The following is a 15,920-nucleotide window of genomic DNA, read 5'->3' as shown; positions in this document are numbered from 1 at the left end:
GCTTTTGTTCTGGTGTTTTGCACTTTATTTCAGAGTTGATTGTAAATATAATTAGATTAGTCATTCTAATCCTATTACAAGAGGGCTTTTTTTGAACTAAATTTTTTTCTCCATAAAAGTGTATTTTTTTTTTCATTGCATGAATTTTGTAAGAAGTTGACATTTAGGCGAATATTACAAAGTTAGATTTTGAAGACAATCATAAGTTTTTTCTTTAATAACAGTGTTTTATAAATCCTATATTTTATAATTATGTGTAAAAATAGTTGAGTTGCATAATAAGTACTATATTTTAGTATAATAAAATAATTATATTAATAGTACAAAGATTTTAGTTCATCCTTGATAAGGTAATTAAATATATATATATATATATATATATATATATATATTTTTGTATTCAGTAAGAATATCAATATTTTTTTTAATAAACACAATAACAATATGATAATTATTAAAGACCAAACATATAATTATTAAAATATTTAATTATATTAATTATTAACATAATTTAAGTAAAATTAATAAAATTAACATTTTTTGTATTAAGATTATAAATTTGTATTATACTAAACATAAAATATGTTAATATTTATTATACTGAATAATAATTTAATTATAATTATTTATTTAAACTTCAAATTTTTATAATTTTAAAAATTTAATTTTTAATTATATGTAAGACATTAGTTTATAAACTATTCGAGAAATCTCCATAGAGAATACAAGGAGGAGAATGAAACTTAAATAAACTATATAAAATATAAAATATTATTTTTAACATAAAATCTTAAAATTTAGTACTTAATGAACTTTTTTTTTCTTTATACATTATTCGTTTTTAATATTTTTATTCAATAAGACATTTAATTCATATTTCTATTCCTAATAGTCTTCATTATAACAAAAACATTGTTCTCGTACATCTATCTCAACACTCTTCTTATAATTCTTCTTATTATTAAGTTTTTATCATAACACATATTTATCTTGATCAGAATATAAATCATTTACTCTAAAACTCAGATAAATAAGGTATTATGAAAAAGTTCTACTTGTCTCAAACCATAGTTAGGAAGGATCACCTTCTTTAGATAAAGTTGATCCATTGGTACTTAACATTCCTTTACCCATTTTAACATCACAATGATGCACTTCAGAGTAGTGAGGATATATCATCCACTACAACAAATCTTCCAATATATCACAAGGCTGCACGTCAAGACACACACATGTCAACTATATAACTTTATATAACTTTATTAAAGTAATGTACTTCTTTACAATCAAATTATTAAACTATAATTATATATGACTATAATTATGTGTGCTAATTTTAGGAGAAATAAGAACAATAATAATAAAATTATTCTTTTATATATATTAAAAATTACTGATCAATAATGGTTAAACAATCTTCCTATGCATTAATGAACCAGTTACATTCCACTTGAAATCTCATCAATACATTAAGTATGTTATTAGTGCTATATATATGTTACTTAAATTACAATGACATGAACTGAAAACCAAAAGAAGAAATTGCTAGTGTTATAGTGTTACATACATGTCTAACAGCTACATTTTTTTTTCCACTGCGACAAAAGCAATGCATGCTGAGGTAAACAGTTCCAGAAATCACAATTTATCATTATCGATCAATCATATGCAATGCAAACGGTAGCAGAGTAATATGCACTTTCAGGATATATCCTAAAATGGTGTGTAAGTGAATATTCTTTTGGTTCATGTCGTGAGTCATGTCCTCGTGTTGAAACCTTAAAACCTACGCTGCCACGATACTATGAAACTGTAGTTTTGCAATGGCACCTGTTAGAAGACAGCTAAGAACTGAAGTTTTTCAATGGCACCTGTCAGAGGTTTAAGATAACGCTAAGGCAAGTAATTGTAACCTTTAACACGTGACTTTGGTTAGATTTTTTTAGCACTGTCACGTGACCCTTCTAATGTGAAGAAAAAATTATTGTGTTCATAATTAATGTTTGTTTAAGGTCTCTGACTGATATCTATTTCACACACAAATTCAGTTTTAAGTTACAATTAGTAGTTAATAAAATTCAGATAAATGTATAACCTGAACTTTTGATCATAGAAGTAACATAAAATTCAGATAAATGTGCCACCTTTTAAATATGAAGATTCCAAAAACCAAGTTACTTAATTTGGTGAATTAACATCTAAAATCTTTGTACTAGAATAGTCTTCATATCTTATGTATATCTCCCATTAACTCGAGGGCTTGTCTTTACCATTGCCATAAAACACAATGCTGAATTACTAGTAAAAGTAGGGTGAATCTCAACTTGTATATATTCACACATAGAATAAGAGAACTTAAAACAAAGTTCTGTAATGGGTTGGAGGTACCATGCTGGGTTGGGACTTATTGGAGCTTTTGTTTTAATATGGGTTAGTTGTGCAGAAATAACTCAGGTATGAATTATGTTTTCATGTTTCTAATTTTTTCTTTTCCTTTTTGTATGTTTACCCTCCCTTGTTGACCTGCTATGTTGTTTCGTTAAGCTACTTTTCATTTGCTTTTGGTTGTGTTTTGAAGATGTTATTCTGTTGTGTTTTTCCAGCGTGGAAAACAAAATCTGAATCTATAATAATCTATTGAAACTGCGAGCTGTTCCTTCACACATCTATCTTATTTGTATAATTGTGAAATTGATACAGAAAACAAGGTTGTATAAGCATTGACCTGACTTTCATATAATGAATTAATAAACATTTCTGTTTGTGACTTTTGGAAAAGGATTAACTTCAAGAGTTTTGATTGAATTCATCGAAATGGAACAACAAAGCATAGTAGAGAAAAGAAAAAGAAAAATTCGTGTGACGAATGAGCTATGCTATGGCTATGAACATCTGAATAGTTTGATTATGCTGTAGTACTGTTCCTTAAAACTTGATTTTGCTTCACTGTTAACATTGGAATAGTTTGATTATGCAGCAAGATTTTGTTATAGACTTATGATAAGCTTATTTCAACACTTTATTGCAGAGGATTTTTGAAGAGTATAAACAGCCTTTTGCACTCACATACTTTGGAGTATCTGTGATGGTGATTTATTTTCCCATTTGTGTTTTCAAGAAGTGGATTTTCAGCTTGCTGAACATTTTGTTCAGAAAAATTCATGAGGACTATATATCAGTTAGAACAGATGATGTGATTCTCCAAATACCAGAAACTGATATAAAAAGTAGTTTGATCACCGACAATGACATAAGAGAAATCGAAGAAGGGGTGTCTTTGGTCCAGAAAGAGAAAGATGAAACTCCCTTGCTTGCACAGAGTAATGAAAGTAGCTCATGGAAAATTCCCAAGTGTGGCTTGTACCTCACTCCAATATGGTTTGCACAAGAGGTAACAATGCCTTTCAAATTTTACCAAAACTTTTGTACAGAGAATGGTGAATACATGTTATAACCATGGACCTATGTGTACATCAGGTGTGCATAATCTTATATATCTGAATTCGTTGGCCACAATCTTATATATTTGAATTGAGAGTATGTTGTTGAGATACTGCGTATAATTGACAGTATACAAATACACTTGACTTGTCTATAAATGTTCCAACATGACATCTTTATAATGTTTCTTAATGCTTTTAACATATTTTCCTCCATGCCTCACTCATCTACCCCACCAAAAGTACAAAGAAAAGATTTTTCTAATATTCATGTATGATGATGAGTTTTTCTGAAGATGTTGCACTCATTATGTTCACTATACTTGATTGATATGATGCAGTATTTTTCAAACATGGCACTTGCAAATACTAGTGTTGCTAGTACAACGGTTCTGAATTCCATGTCAGGTCTCTTTACCCTTTTCTTTGGAGCCTTTCTTGGCCAAGACTCAGTAAATATGACCAAAATGGCAGCTGTTTTGATCAGCATGGCTGGAGTCGCCATGACAACAATTGGAAAAACTTGGATAACAGATGAACATATCATCATCTCTGAGTAAGTTCAAAGTTGCATTTTAAGGTGAAAAACCCTCTTTCATCCAATACTTCAACCCTGCAATCCTTTAGTCCACTTCATTAGAGTGCACAAATGCATAATTCCCCAAGGAAAATCAATTCCACTTTCTGTGAGGAGTTTTAGCCTTTAATTTTGTTAATATGCATAGTGAATAGCAGAATACTGCAACTTCCGTATCTGCATTATGCAGTATCTTTTATTCAGTGATTGAGTAAAGCCTCCATCTTTGTTCATCTTAGCTAACATGTTAAAAGATTCAAGTTGATGTTAAAATGCATGTTTCCCTTTATATTCTTTCAATTTCTGAAATTGGAAACTGTTGTTCTTACCAAGTACTCAAAAGCATACTATCATTGGAGACGTTTTTGGCCTACTCTCAGCAGTATTTTATGGCTTATTCACAGGTATGAATAATCAATTGCAATGGATTCTACCTCATAATGATAATACATGTTTAAGTTCAAATTTTTGACTTAAAGATCATTGTGAATCATTGATCAATTAATTGCAGTGCTTCTCAAGAACTCTGCTGGATCAGGAGACATGGTAGACATGGAAAAGCTTTTTGGCTGCATTGGTATCTACAGTTTTCTTGGATTTTGGTGGCTTGGTATGAATTTCTTTTTTGATAATTTGACACCAAAGGGATTAAAAAGTTCATTATTGATAAATTCTTTATTGAATATGCCTCTTTTTTCTTTTTCAAACGTCTTAACTGATACTCCTGCAACTTTCCATGCAGCATGGCCATTAAGTGCTGTGGGAATTGAACCCTATTTCAAATTTCCAAGTTCAATCTCAACTTGGGAGATTGTTATAGCAAATAGCATTTTCTCAAGCGTGATTTCAGATTTTTTATGGTAAGTTGAACATCATCTTTTCAGAGAAAAATCTTGTTTATCAGCATTTCATTTCATTCAAGATGATCAATGCATTGTGCTGTATATAATGAACATTTGACATATCAAAATGTTAAAATATATCAGAACTGTCACATCGTATATATTCCCTTTATGTCTTTATGGTATATATATATATATATATATATATATATATATATATATATATATATATATATATATATATATATATATATATTTAATACTTACAAGTTACAACTCTTTTATATGATACTTCTGTCACATATTATAATCATATGATTGCAGAATATTAATTGTATTTCATGTAATAACTAGAATGAATATTGAAACAGGGCACTTTCTATAGTTTGGACAACTCCTTTGGTAGCTACATTGGGCATGTCCTTGACAATTCCTATTGCCATGATAGCTGACATGGTTATTCATAGTCGCATGTACTCTGCAGTCTACATTCTTGGATGCATTCAGGTTTCATTTCTCTTTTTCAACATAAATTAGCATTTTGTAATTATCGTTGTTAATTTAAGTGTGATTTTAAGTCTTATGATCATGTCTCATTCGTATCTTATTTTTCTAATAAGAAGAACTTATCACTGATATGTATTGGTGATCGACATTTCATATTTTGATGAGAAAGAATTATGTCTTTCGTTATATCCATATTTGTGTAAAAATATATCAGTCTTTATAAATTAAAAGAAATTAGTGTATATATGCATTGATCATGTTAGTCTTATTCTTTTATCCAATCACAATTCACAGTGTATACAATCTCAGTGTATGTTCTCTCTATAATAAGTTTCTTATTAGTTAATGATGCAAAAACATGTTTTAATTAAAGTTATTGGTGTGTTCTATAGTTAGACATTGATGCTTTGGTTATGTTGGAAACAGGTTTTTGCAGGATTTACACTGGCAAACCTTTCGGACAAGATTTCAAGAAGTGATAAAGAGTTGAGTATATTAAAAAAGGAAGAATCTTAGTACAGTCATGAAGCCTAAACTGTGTGAAATGCTGATTTGACTTTGGTTCGTAAACAATGAAGTTGAATATATAACACAATTCAATGAGATTGAAAAGGAAAATGCTTTAATAAACTATGCTTTGTGAGTTAAGCTTCAAGATTACTAGTTGAGTTTCTCTTCCATATATTTTATTTCTCTGAGAAATTTTATTTAATAGTCGCTCATTTAATTGGATTTCTTTTTCATCCATAAAAAATATTATTTGAGATAATCATTCAGTACAATTTTTAATTCAATTAAGGAGAATAATTTAGTACCATGTATATTCAAGTGATACTTTAATTAAACACTTAAATTTAAATTTGAGATATTATATAAGAGAATGATTTAGTACAAAATGCGAGACTTTTCTTAATTACTAACATAAATAATTGTTAGCAATTGAATTTAATTTTAAAGTTTTAACACATCATGCTAAAATTATTTCCGTATTTCTTATATATCAAAAGGTTCCATAGAATAAAATACATTATTTTTATAAAAAAAAATAATTATTGTATTTAAATTGTGCTTAATTATAGTTTTAACCGTACTAAATCGTAACACTTAAGTTAAATCTATCTGAATATTTCTACAATTTTCTTCTAGTATCATAACTTAATTCATAATTCACTCTTAATTTCCCTTACCTAACAACATCGTGCTCTTAAAGAATATTTTTAAAGAAAATAAATGAGTTGAGGAACCTCAAATTAGAATTGAAATTTAACAAACATTTATTTTTTCTGATTGGATCATATATGTTTCCCACTAGGAATATTGAGAGATTTAAGAATTTTAAAAGATCAAATTTTGTCCTACAAACATCTCTATTTTTTTTATCTTTTAACGTAACAACTCAAAGTAACTTTTTTTTAAAAAAAGTTATCTTTTATTGCTTCTACTCTGTTTAAATAAATTTATCCAAATATATTATAAATCTTAATAAGTGAGGTTTTTATTAAAGAAAATATTTAAAAAATATATAAATTTTCAAACATTATGAATATAGATTTAAAAATTAAAAGGATAAATCAGGAAATAGACCGTGTAAAAAAGTATAACTAATCTACATGTTGAGTTGAGTTTGGAGAAACTTAGAATTGTCAAAGCAGTACATCTAATTAATTTTGTTCGATTTAATACGAGTTAATCAGTGATTTAATTTAACTTAACTCACTTATTATTGAGTTTAAAAAATTTAAATTTGATTTGACTCATTACAAGTTAATGGTTTAAATAAGTTAATTTATTTAACTAAAATAAATTATGATTTTTTTTCAATCTAATATTAAAACCAAAATGTAAAAAATTCAAACTTATTTTAAAAAATTGTTTTTTTATTTTAGTCAATAAATAAATCTTTCATTCAAAAACTAAATCATAATTAAAAACCATTATTTTCACTAATGGGAGGTGCAGGAAGTAAAGATGTAGGTCTAAGAAGAAACAGTAGCCTATTAACCTAAGGAGGTGCTGGAAATAAAAAGGTCGGTGCAGGAAGTATAAAAGTGATGTGTTTTTATTTTCGGATCGTTGAGTTGGCTTTTAGTCTCTACTCAAATTTATAAATTTTTTAACCCAATTCAATTTAAACTTGTAGTAAATTAACTCAAGGATCGTATTCCATCTCGACATTTACAAATAAACTCAATCTAATAAAAAAAAACCTTGAATTGGATTTATATACGTTTAATATAAAATTCTTAAATCCAAATCTTATACTATATTATACATTAGATATATATAATTGAATATAAACCTTAGTTTACGGATGCCTCTGTATTATAATATTATAACTATATTTTTTTTTCACATTACTACTTTTTATCTTTGTAGATATCAGCAGTGACGAATCTTAATCAAAAATTTATGGAAGCCAAAATAATATACTTAAAATTTATATATTTAATATTACTATTACTAATTCAATAAAATGAATATATAATTTAGTATAACTATAACTATAAAAGAAATTTCACATATCTAAAGTTTATCCATCATTTTTTTATATTCTAGAACTTATCAAATAATTCAATTATAAGTACATTTTTCAGCTATTTTTTTCCAATATAAATAACCATATTATCTACAAAATATTCATTTTTCATTTTACTAATATGCATGTATCGATTCAAAAGTCATCACAAGCATTCCATTTCATTGTTATGCAATGAGTAACGATATTGTCCTGTTTTGATCTTCACTTTTCTTTTATCAATTTAAAAAAAAATGAATTTATTCTTTTATTTTTCATCAATATACCTATTTAAAAAACAAATTTAATATTAACTTTTTCTTTATCATAATCTAATCAAACATTAAGAGACATAACTACTACAAAAAATTATAATAATCAAATTCACTTAAACATTGTCTATAAAAAATCACATAATACATTACTTACTTTTCTATATTCATAAAAAATAAATAATATACAAAATGTCATAAGATAAAAATGAGTACTAAATATTAAATAGGTATTTCATTACCAAGTTAGACAAGATAAAGTTATCTTTTTTTTTTCTTTAAAAATGAAAGAAAAGATTAAAAAATGAGGATAAAAATAATGAGTTTCTGTTTAACTTGTTTTTTTTTCTTCGGTAACAAAAAGTTAGATAAAAATGAGAGATAAGTACAACATATAAAAAACTTAGTAAACAATTAAAAGAGAAAATGAAAATTATCTTAATAATTTTTTTTATTATATTTGATTTTATATTTTACTATTTATTAACATTAAATATTATACTTTAAAAAATCTAACTTAACTTTTATTAATTTTTTAATATATTATTACCTAATTTAAAAAGATAGACATAATTTAAAAAATTTAATAATATACATAATTTAAAAAAATTTAAACAAATAATTTAAAAAAATTGAAAAAACTAAAAAAAAAATGAAAAAAAATTGGGGGGGCCGTGGCCCCCGCCGGCTCCTAAAGAGCTCCGCCACTAGATATCAGAACTGTCAAAACGGATAATTTGGTCCGACTCGGCTCGACCCACCACGGGTTGATGATTTAGTAAGCCAACCCAACCCGATTTACTTTTTAGCAAGCCAAAAAAATTCGAACCTGACCTAGCCCACCACGGGTTGACGGGGTTGGCTCACGGGTTCACTTAATTAAAAAAAATATTATTTTTTTATTTTTTTGGTCAAAACTAAATTGTAACTGTAATTAAAATCTAAATAAACTTTAATACAATCCAAATACAAACCAAAATAAATAAAAAAATTATAAATTATTTATGTGTTGGATAAAAAAATAACTTAACATGACCCAAATGTAAAACTCAACTTAATAAAAAAAATAAAAATACTTATGTGACCTTTTTATCTGCGGGTTGGTGAGCCAACCCGGCTCACCACGGGTTCAACCCGGATGAGCCGGGTTCTAAATGAGCCGGATCAAAAATCAACCCGTATTGAAATTTGTAAAAAAATTTCAACCTAACCCAACCCGAACTCGTGGTGAGCCGGATTGACTCACAGATTCCAACCCATTTTGACAGCTCTAGTAGATATCTGTTATTTACTCTATCTTTAAATTAAATTTTAACGTCTTAAAAAGCAAACAACCGTGAGTATTTAAATTAAATTTTAACGTCTTAAAAAGTAACCACCGTGAGTATTAAGAAAAGAGTGCTACACTGTATTTCTCTCTCATTACTCCTTTTTCTTTTTCTTTTTTCTGTTTATACCTGATGACTACTACGCAAAACCACGTCGTTTTGGAAAAAGCAAAACGAGCGTAGAGAAACTTCTGAAACCTCACATCAGCGTTGCCCTCACTCACCCGGCACTGAACGCGATCCACAGAGAGACACGCCGCTCCTTAACGACGCCGTTTGGTTCGGTGCAGCCGCATTCGCCAGCAGAGAGAATCGATGGAGAAGGGAAAGGGAGTGATGGGATCGGGAGGAAGAAGGTGGGCCGTTGACCTCTCCGACAATTCCACTTCTCGCGATATTCCCGATCCTCCCGGTTTCTCTCGCGCTTCTCCCGACCAGGTTCCTTCCCACGCACGCTTCAACCCTTTCAATTTCTTTCATCTTTTCCAATTATTTGTTTCTTTAAGTTGAATTTGAAATTCAATCGTGCAGGACGACTCAACGCTCAGTCGCCAGAAGAAGGATGCTGAATCCAATTGGAAAGCCCAGGTTTTTCTTCTTTTTTGTTTTCACTATTGTTTTAGTTATGATAATTGGTTTCTTAATTGTGGAAAAATTGGTTAATTTTATTTAGTATTGTTTTTTTATGATTGGTGTTTTCGTTATGAACAGAAAGCTTGGGAGGTAGCGCAAGCCCCTCTGAAGAATTTACTGATGATGGGGTTCATGATGTGGATGGCTGGTAGCACAGTCCACTTGTTCAGCATTGGGATTACTTTCTCTGCTCTTTGGCAACCCATTAGTGCCTTGCAGAGTGTCGGAAAGAGTACGTTTTCGCCTTCTCGTCTCGTTTTAGTATATATTTGTTCGATTGCATGGTTGATCTTAGATGTATGGTTCTGCCTTTATATTTTTAATGTCGAATTCCTTGATCTGTGATGTGTAAGTGTGTGTTTATAGATCAGTTATTTTGTTAGCGTGTTTGGTTAAACAGCTTAAGTAAGTGTTTATTATGTTATCACGTATGGCGTATGTACTAGTTGTCTCCATTATCAACAAGTCGAGAAGATTAAGTTGTTTTCCTTAAGTTGTAAGTTGTTTTTGTAAGTCATACTCAAGAGCTTTTGAAATGAGCTAAAACTAAATTAAGCACGTATTATCAGCTATTTTTATAAGGTTTTACAAATAGTTATATAAGTGATTATAGCTTAAGAAAAGCTCGAATAAGTTGCAAATAAGTTTCTCCAATGCACCCTTAGGTCCTGTTCCGCAGAGCGAAGATAAATTGGGTGAATGAAATAAAAAGAATGAGTGAAAATATGTGAGAAATAAAATAGAAATTAAAGGTACTTTTTGAAGAGAAATAGAGAAGATACGAGGAGAGGGATGAGAGGAAATAGGTGAAAAATAATAATGGGTGGGTTCCACCAATTTCAAATTTAATTGTCCCCGAAATCCCCTAAACCAAACCAGGCATTAATTGAAAGCTTTCTAAGAGAAGTTTGAAAAGAAAAGAAAAAATAGAAGCTTTGAAAATTCAGTATTAGTGATTGGTTAGCTTTTTTGTGGTGTTCTTTCTTCTGCACGTTCCCCTTATTTTCAGACTTTGTTTGTTAGTTGTGATCTGGTGTTTGAGCCTTCCAGGGTATGGAAAGAGTGTTTTTTAGTATCTATTGCAATTCATTCTCTCCTGGAATGGCTGATACTTTTAACTTCCTTTGGTCTTATTACACTGACACAAAATGTTCTATTAGTGAATGTGTTCTCGGTCTTTAGGTTTACTAGCTTTTTTGTTGGCTAGAACCTCATGAAACATGTACTCGGGAGCTTCTCTTTGGTCTGGGATTGTTAATGCATTCTATTGGTTTTTGCAGTTTTTGAGCCCTACAAAGACAATAAGGTGGAGCTTCTTGGACCTAAGTTGTTATTTATAGCCCTTAATTTGGGTGGCTTGGCACTAGGTGTTTGGAAGGTAAATATATGTAGTCATTTTGTGCCTCATAGTTGACATCTTGATACTTGTATTTCAAAATTTTAAGTAAATGTATGTGCCATTGTTGTTGTCAAACTCTTACACTGTTTTGCGTTTATGATCCCTTGACACAAAAACAAGTTAAATTGCTTGTAAGCTCTTTTGTTTATATCTCATGTTCAGGCAAATTGTTACAAATTTAAACTGTGTTTTACAAGCAAGTTTGCAAGCCTAGATTTATGTGAGGTTTTGGCCTCAAAGTGTATACCTTTGGTTGATTTTGTTTGATACTTGGATTAAATTGCTTGTGTTCTGTAATATACACGTGGTTTATGAAGCTAATTTTATGTTTTCATTATTATTTTATTCTGATCTGTAAAACTACAACAAAAGTGTAAATGCCTGAATATAATATAATATAATATGGGACAAGTGTTGAGTTATGTTTTTACTTTGTTACTTATGTTTGCTTTTTATGGAGTTCAAATTTTTTATATTGATATGGATATGCTATTGAATAGCGTTTGAGTAATAGAATCTGTCTTTTATTAACACTTTTAAGATTGATTGAGTTTACTAGGATTTCACAAGTTTATCTAGATTATCAAGTTTAACAACCTTGATTTTATGTACATTTTTTTAATAATTCTTATGTGATTATCCTATTGTGCAGCTCAATGCATTGGGGCTTCTTCCTACACACACATCAGACTGGGTCTCATCCTTGGCACCTGCTCAGGTTTGATTTCTGTTTTTGGCATTACTTATGTTTGAGATATGATTTGATTACATTAAAAATAGGTAGAAATGGTATAATTCGATAGGGAAATATCATACCAAATATTTCCCATTACCAGATATTATGTTGCTTATTATTGTATCCCTTCATTATAAATAAGATTACTCATGTGTACCTAACACATGGAATGTATTGTATTCCTTCTCTGTTTTTCTCTTCTCAACATGGTAGGAGAGTGGTACCGTCTTCCATGACCTGTTTTTCCACTAATCCTTTAAAAAACTTACAAATTTGCGTGTTTTGTCTAGGCTTTGTAATATTTGAGCTCTCTTCAAACAATAGTTAAAAGCTAGTCATATTATCTTACTAGCTCCATATTATAACAAAAATCCTGACCATGTTCTAGCTCCACCTCTTGACTAGTCAGTTGGGAAATAAATTGCTTTAATACTTTGATGTTTTATTCTCCTAGGTTACAGCAACATGCTTTAGAAGTCTGAATTTAATTTGATAAATATTCATTTTGTCATCATCTTATCTTGTGAAATCGGCGTACAATGTTTCTCAAATTATATGAAAAATAAGGAATTTCGGTATTATGAAGATGCTTTTAATGACAAATTCCATATCAAAGAGTTTATTATTCACAACCTGCTGTTCAAGTGGGCTATGGGGATTTTATTCGATGAATCCAATTTCTTGTAAACCCTTTCTTAATATTCTTCCCATGATGAAATCAATAATCTATCAATTTTATTTACTGCTGCTTACAACCGTTATTGCTTCTGGTTCTTGATTTTTCCTAACTGTAGTCCCTGTCATACTTTTCAATTCTATAAGCTGGAATTACTCTTGAGCAACAATTCTTTCAAAAGCATAAAAGAAAAGAAAAAAGGCAATGATTTATGTTAGGTAACCGTACACTTGAAATTGCATGCTCATTGAAATTTATTCATTCTTCATTTATTGAACTGAAACTGGTATCAGAGGTTGCAAAAGAATCCTTGGAAGTCATTCTATGGTATTGATGTCATAGTAAATATAGAAGAACCGTAGCTATACAATGTGTAAAACAAACATAGTAAGAGTTAGTGCGTTGGTATTAGATTCTAACCAAAATACAAGCATATTCTTTTAAATTTTATGTAGTGTAAACAAGATACTGTGAAGGTTGATTTTAAAAATAACTCTATACCTGATTTTCACAGAAAAAGAAGAAATCATCTATAACTGGTTGAGTGTCTCCTGTTTTTTGTCAATTTAAAGATCTGATTATTGCTTGTCATTTTCGTAATTATGAGGCTATAACTGGTTGACGTGTCTCCTACTTTTTTCTTATCTTCAGGAGGTGGAGTTTTCCGGTGGTGGTGTAAATTTGGGTTGATGTCCGATTTCTTTTCATGCCCAACTTGTCTTGGAGGCATTTTGAGTAAACATTGATACGGATTCAGGCTAAACAGCAAATTCTAATGGTTATGATGGACCACGTGAGGCATGACTTGTTTCCAATTTAAAAATTTGTTAGCAATGCATTAAAGTTGGAAAGAATTTGTAGTAGTAGACTGGGGATGCTCCAAATAATCAAGAACCGTTTTCTATTTTTATTTAGGATTCTAATATATGCACATTATAATTTTTCTACATCTCTTTCATCAGGTTGGATATAAAGGAAAATGATGTATAAGAATCTCCCTTATATTTAAGAAGCATTAGCTAATGATTTCTTTTATATTCTTATGTTGATTCCCCTTTCACCACTTGCATATATATAGGTTCTATATTTATCTGTGCTTTCATGCTCTTACTAAATAGCCTGCTTTATTCTGGAGGTTTCTGAAATTATGCAGTATGTTGTTAGTAGGTAATTAGCAAATATACTTAGTCTTTCTAAATGAGTTTTTCTGTAAAGACTTCTAAGATAAAATAAATAAATAAAAATGGAAGGAACTTTTCTTTAAGATACCAAAAAAATGTTATTGTACCAGTTACAGTGAGAGAGGATGGAGTCATGGGATCCCAGTGATAGAATTTCATATTAAAGTGCTTTTTTAATTTTTTTTAGAAACAACTTAATGTTTACAAGGAATGAAAATAAGTTTTCATTTTAAATTGAGCTGGTTATAACTTTCATAAAAACGAATTAAATTATTTAAATGGTACTTTATAAGTAAAAGTATTACCAAAATAAAACATTATTAGAAATAAAAAAATCCACTCTTCTCATCCCCTCCAAATTGAAATTCATCTTTCAAATACTCCGTCTTTTAAAACATTACAAACGTACCATACTTTATTCCTTCAGCCATTTTCCTTTATATTTAGAACACAATCACCTAAAAAAACAAATTGTGTGCCAACTTCCTTGCAAAAATTATTTTCCATAATGTGCACCATAGATGAACAACTGAGATAATAATAGAAGAAGGAGGTTTTCAAGGGCAATCTATAAGAAGTAGGAAAATAACTGTACTACACAGCATCAGCAATAGGAAACAGAAAGGAAAATTATTTTTTGACAATTCTTTCATTTGGTAATGATTCGTAACTTAAATATAAATATAGATATTCAGAAGTATTTTTATTTTATGTTAATATAAATATTTAAAGATAGTAATAGGTGATTAGTTTAAATTGTACATGATTAATTCTCCTTAAACAGCAACTTCAATTGGATGTTTCCTACTCAACTATACATTTTTGAAATCTCATAAAAGATATTTATAGTCTAAACAAAAAAAAACATTTAAATACACCACACAACATTTTATTAATTAGTACTACATAATTAACTGTTGTTTTCACATTTTTGTCAGTATGTTGTCGAAAAATTTAAATGAGTGGACCAAAAAATATTTTAAATACAATTCTCTAAAAGTATGCTAAGGTGCATTGGTCAAAAGCTTAGCTCATATTTTGATACGCAATATGGATACACTAATCTCAAAAGTATTGGATATCTTTGACTATATTGATTTAAAAAAATTATCAATCACTAAGAATCTCGATTCACAAACACATAGGTTTGAGATTTTGAATTTTTTAATTGAATCTTTAAGTCAGTCCATGTCTAAAATACAATAAATATATGGTTGTAGACTTGTTTTGCCCTTATCGTAGGATAGATATTATTAGTAACTCCACTAGGGTTTTACAATGAGAAAGCATACATTATAGAAGGCTGGTCATGGTTTTTTTATTTAATATTACGACACCCCTCCAAAAAAAATACCTATTTCACAATCCACTTTAATAATATTAAATTTTTAAGTTAAATATAAAATAAATATAATTATTTTGAGTTAAATTGGTATTTTTTGTTTTGTGAGTGCCAAATATAACCACCCTTACAAAAGATAACATAAAAGAGAAAAGCATTTCCTTAAATAATAATGTGAGTGATTGTTTATAAATTCGTTCAACCATAAGTTTCTTAGGTAATTTATGAAAGAAAAGCGGAATTAATTTTGATATATTGATATCAAACAGTCACAGAGGAGTAAGTGGTTGAACTATCTTAAGAGTTTAATTTGGTTAGTTTGACTCCTATCATTAACTTTTAGGTTTTTATAATTTAAATTCTAAGATAATATTTAGAGTAAGTTTTTCTTTGTCTTTTTTCTTTACTTGTTTCATGTGAGGGTTTTGCATGTTTTCTAATTTGTATGTGATATTTCTTAGGTAAAAATAAA

At 29.1% G+C, this 15,920-nt stretch overlaps 2 protein-coding genes across 2 annotated transcripts; both read left to right on the top strand.

Moving 5' to 3' along the window:
- Positions 1-2,201: 2,201 nt before the first annotated feature.
- Positions 2,202-6,046, top strand: LOC114193992 (uncharacterized vacuolar membrane protein YML018C-like). Its single transcript, XM_028084010.1, has 8 exons — positions 2,202-2,454; positions 3,029-3,391; positions 3,782-3,996; positions 4,351-4,421; positions 4,529-4,627; positions 4,760-4,877; positions 5,231-5,366; positions 5,793-6,046. The coding sequence occupies exons 1-8, from the start codon at positions 2,374-2,376 to the stop codon at positions 5,880-5,882; spliced, it is 1,173 nt and encodes a 390-aa protein (XP_027939811.1). The 5' UTR covers positions 2,202-2,373; the 3' UTR covers positions 5,883-6,046.
- A 3,591-nt stretch (positions 6,047-9,637) lies between these two features.
- Positions 9,638-13,968, top strand: LOC114193062 (ER membrane protein complex subunit 4). The gene is made up of 6 exons (XM_028082763.1): positions 9,638-9,919; positions 10,013-10,069; positions 10,193-10,346; positions 11,395-11,492; positions 12,166-12,231; positions 13,577-13,968. The coding sequence occupies exons 1-6, from the start codon at positions 9,797-9,799 to the stop codon at positions 13,613-13,615; spliced, it is 537 nt and encodes a 178-aa protein (XP_027938564.1). The 5' UTR covers positions 9,638-9,796; the 3' UTR covers positions 13,616-13,968.
- The last annotated feature ends 1,952 nt before the right edge of the window (positions 13,969-15,920 follow it).

Source organism: Vigna unguiculata, chromosome 8 (genome assembly GCF_004118075.2).
Source record: "Vigna unguiculata cultivar IT97K-499-35 chromosome 8, ASM411807v1, whole genome shotgun sequence".
Classification (NCBI taxonomy): Eukaryota; Viridiplantae; Streptophyta; class Magnoliopsida; order Fabales; family Fabaceae; genus Vigna; species Vigna unguiculata.
The sequence above is the reverse complement of the archived record's forward strand: the minus strand, read 5'-3'. Positions and strand labels throughout refer to the sequence as shown.

Bases quoted from the DNA above. Each gene is read 5' to 3' on its own strand.
- LOC114193062 (XM_028082763.1), top strand. From the start codon at position 9,797: ATGGAGAAGGGAAAGGGAGTGATGGGATCGGGAGGAAGAAGGTGGGCC. The intron at 9,920-10,012 runs GTTCCTTCCCAC...TCAATCGTGCAG, and splicing joins CTCGCGCTTCTCCCGACCAG to GACGACTCAACGCTCAGTCG. The intron at 10,347-11,394 runs GTACGTTTTCGC...TGGTTTTTGCAG, and splicing joins CTTGCAGAGTGTCGGAAAGA to TTTTTGAGCCCTACAAAGAC.
- LOC114193992 (XM_028084010.1), top strand. From the start codon at position 2,374: ATGGGTTGGAGGTACCATGCTGGGTTGGGACTTATTGGAGCTTTTGTT. The intron at 3,997-4,350 runs GTAAGTTCAAAG...GTTCTTACCAAG, and splicing joins GAACATATCATCATCTCTGA to TACTCAAAAGCATACTATCA. The intron at 5,367-5,792 runs GTTTCATTTCTC...TGTTGGAAACAG, and splicing joins ACATTCTTGGATGCATTCAG to GTTTTTGCAGGATTTACACT.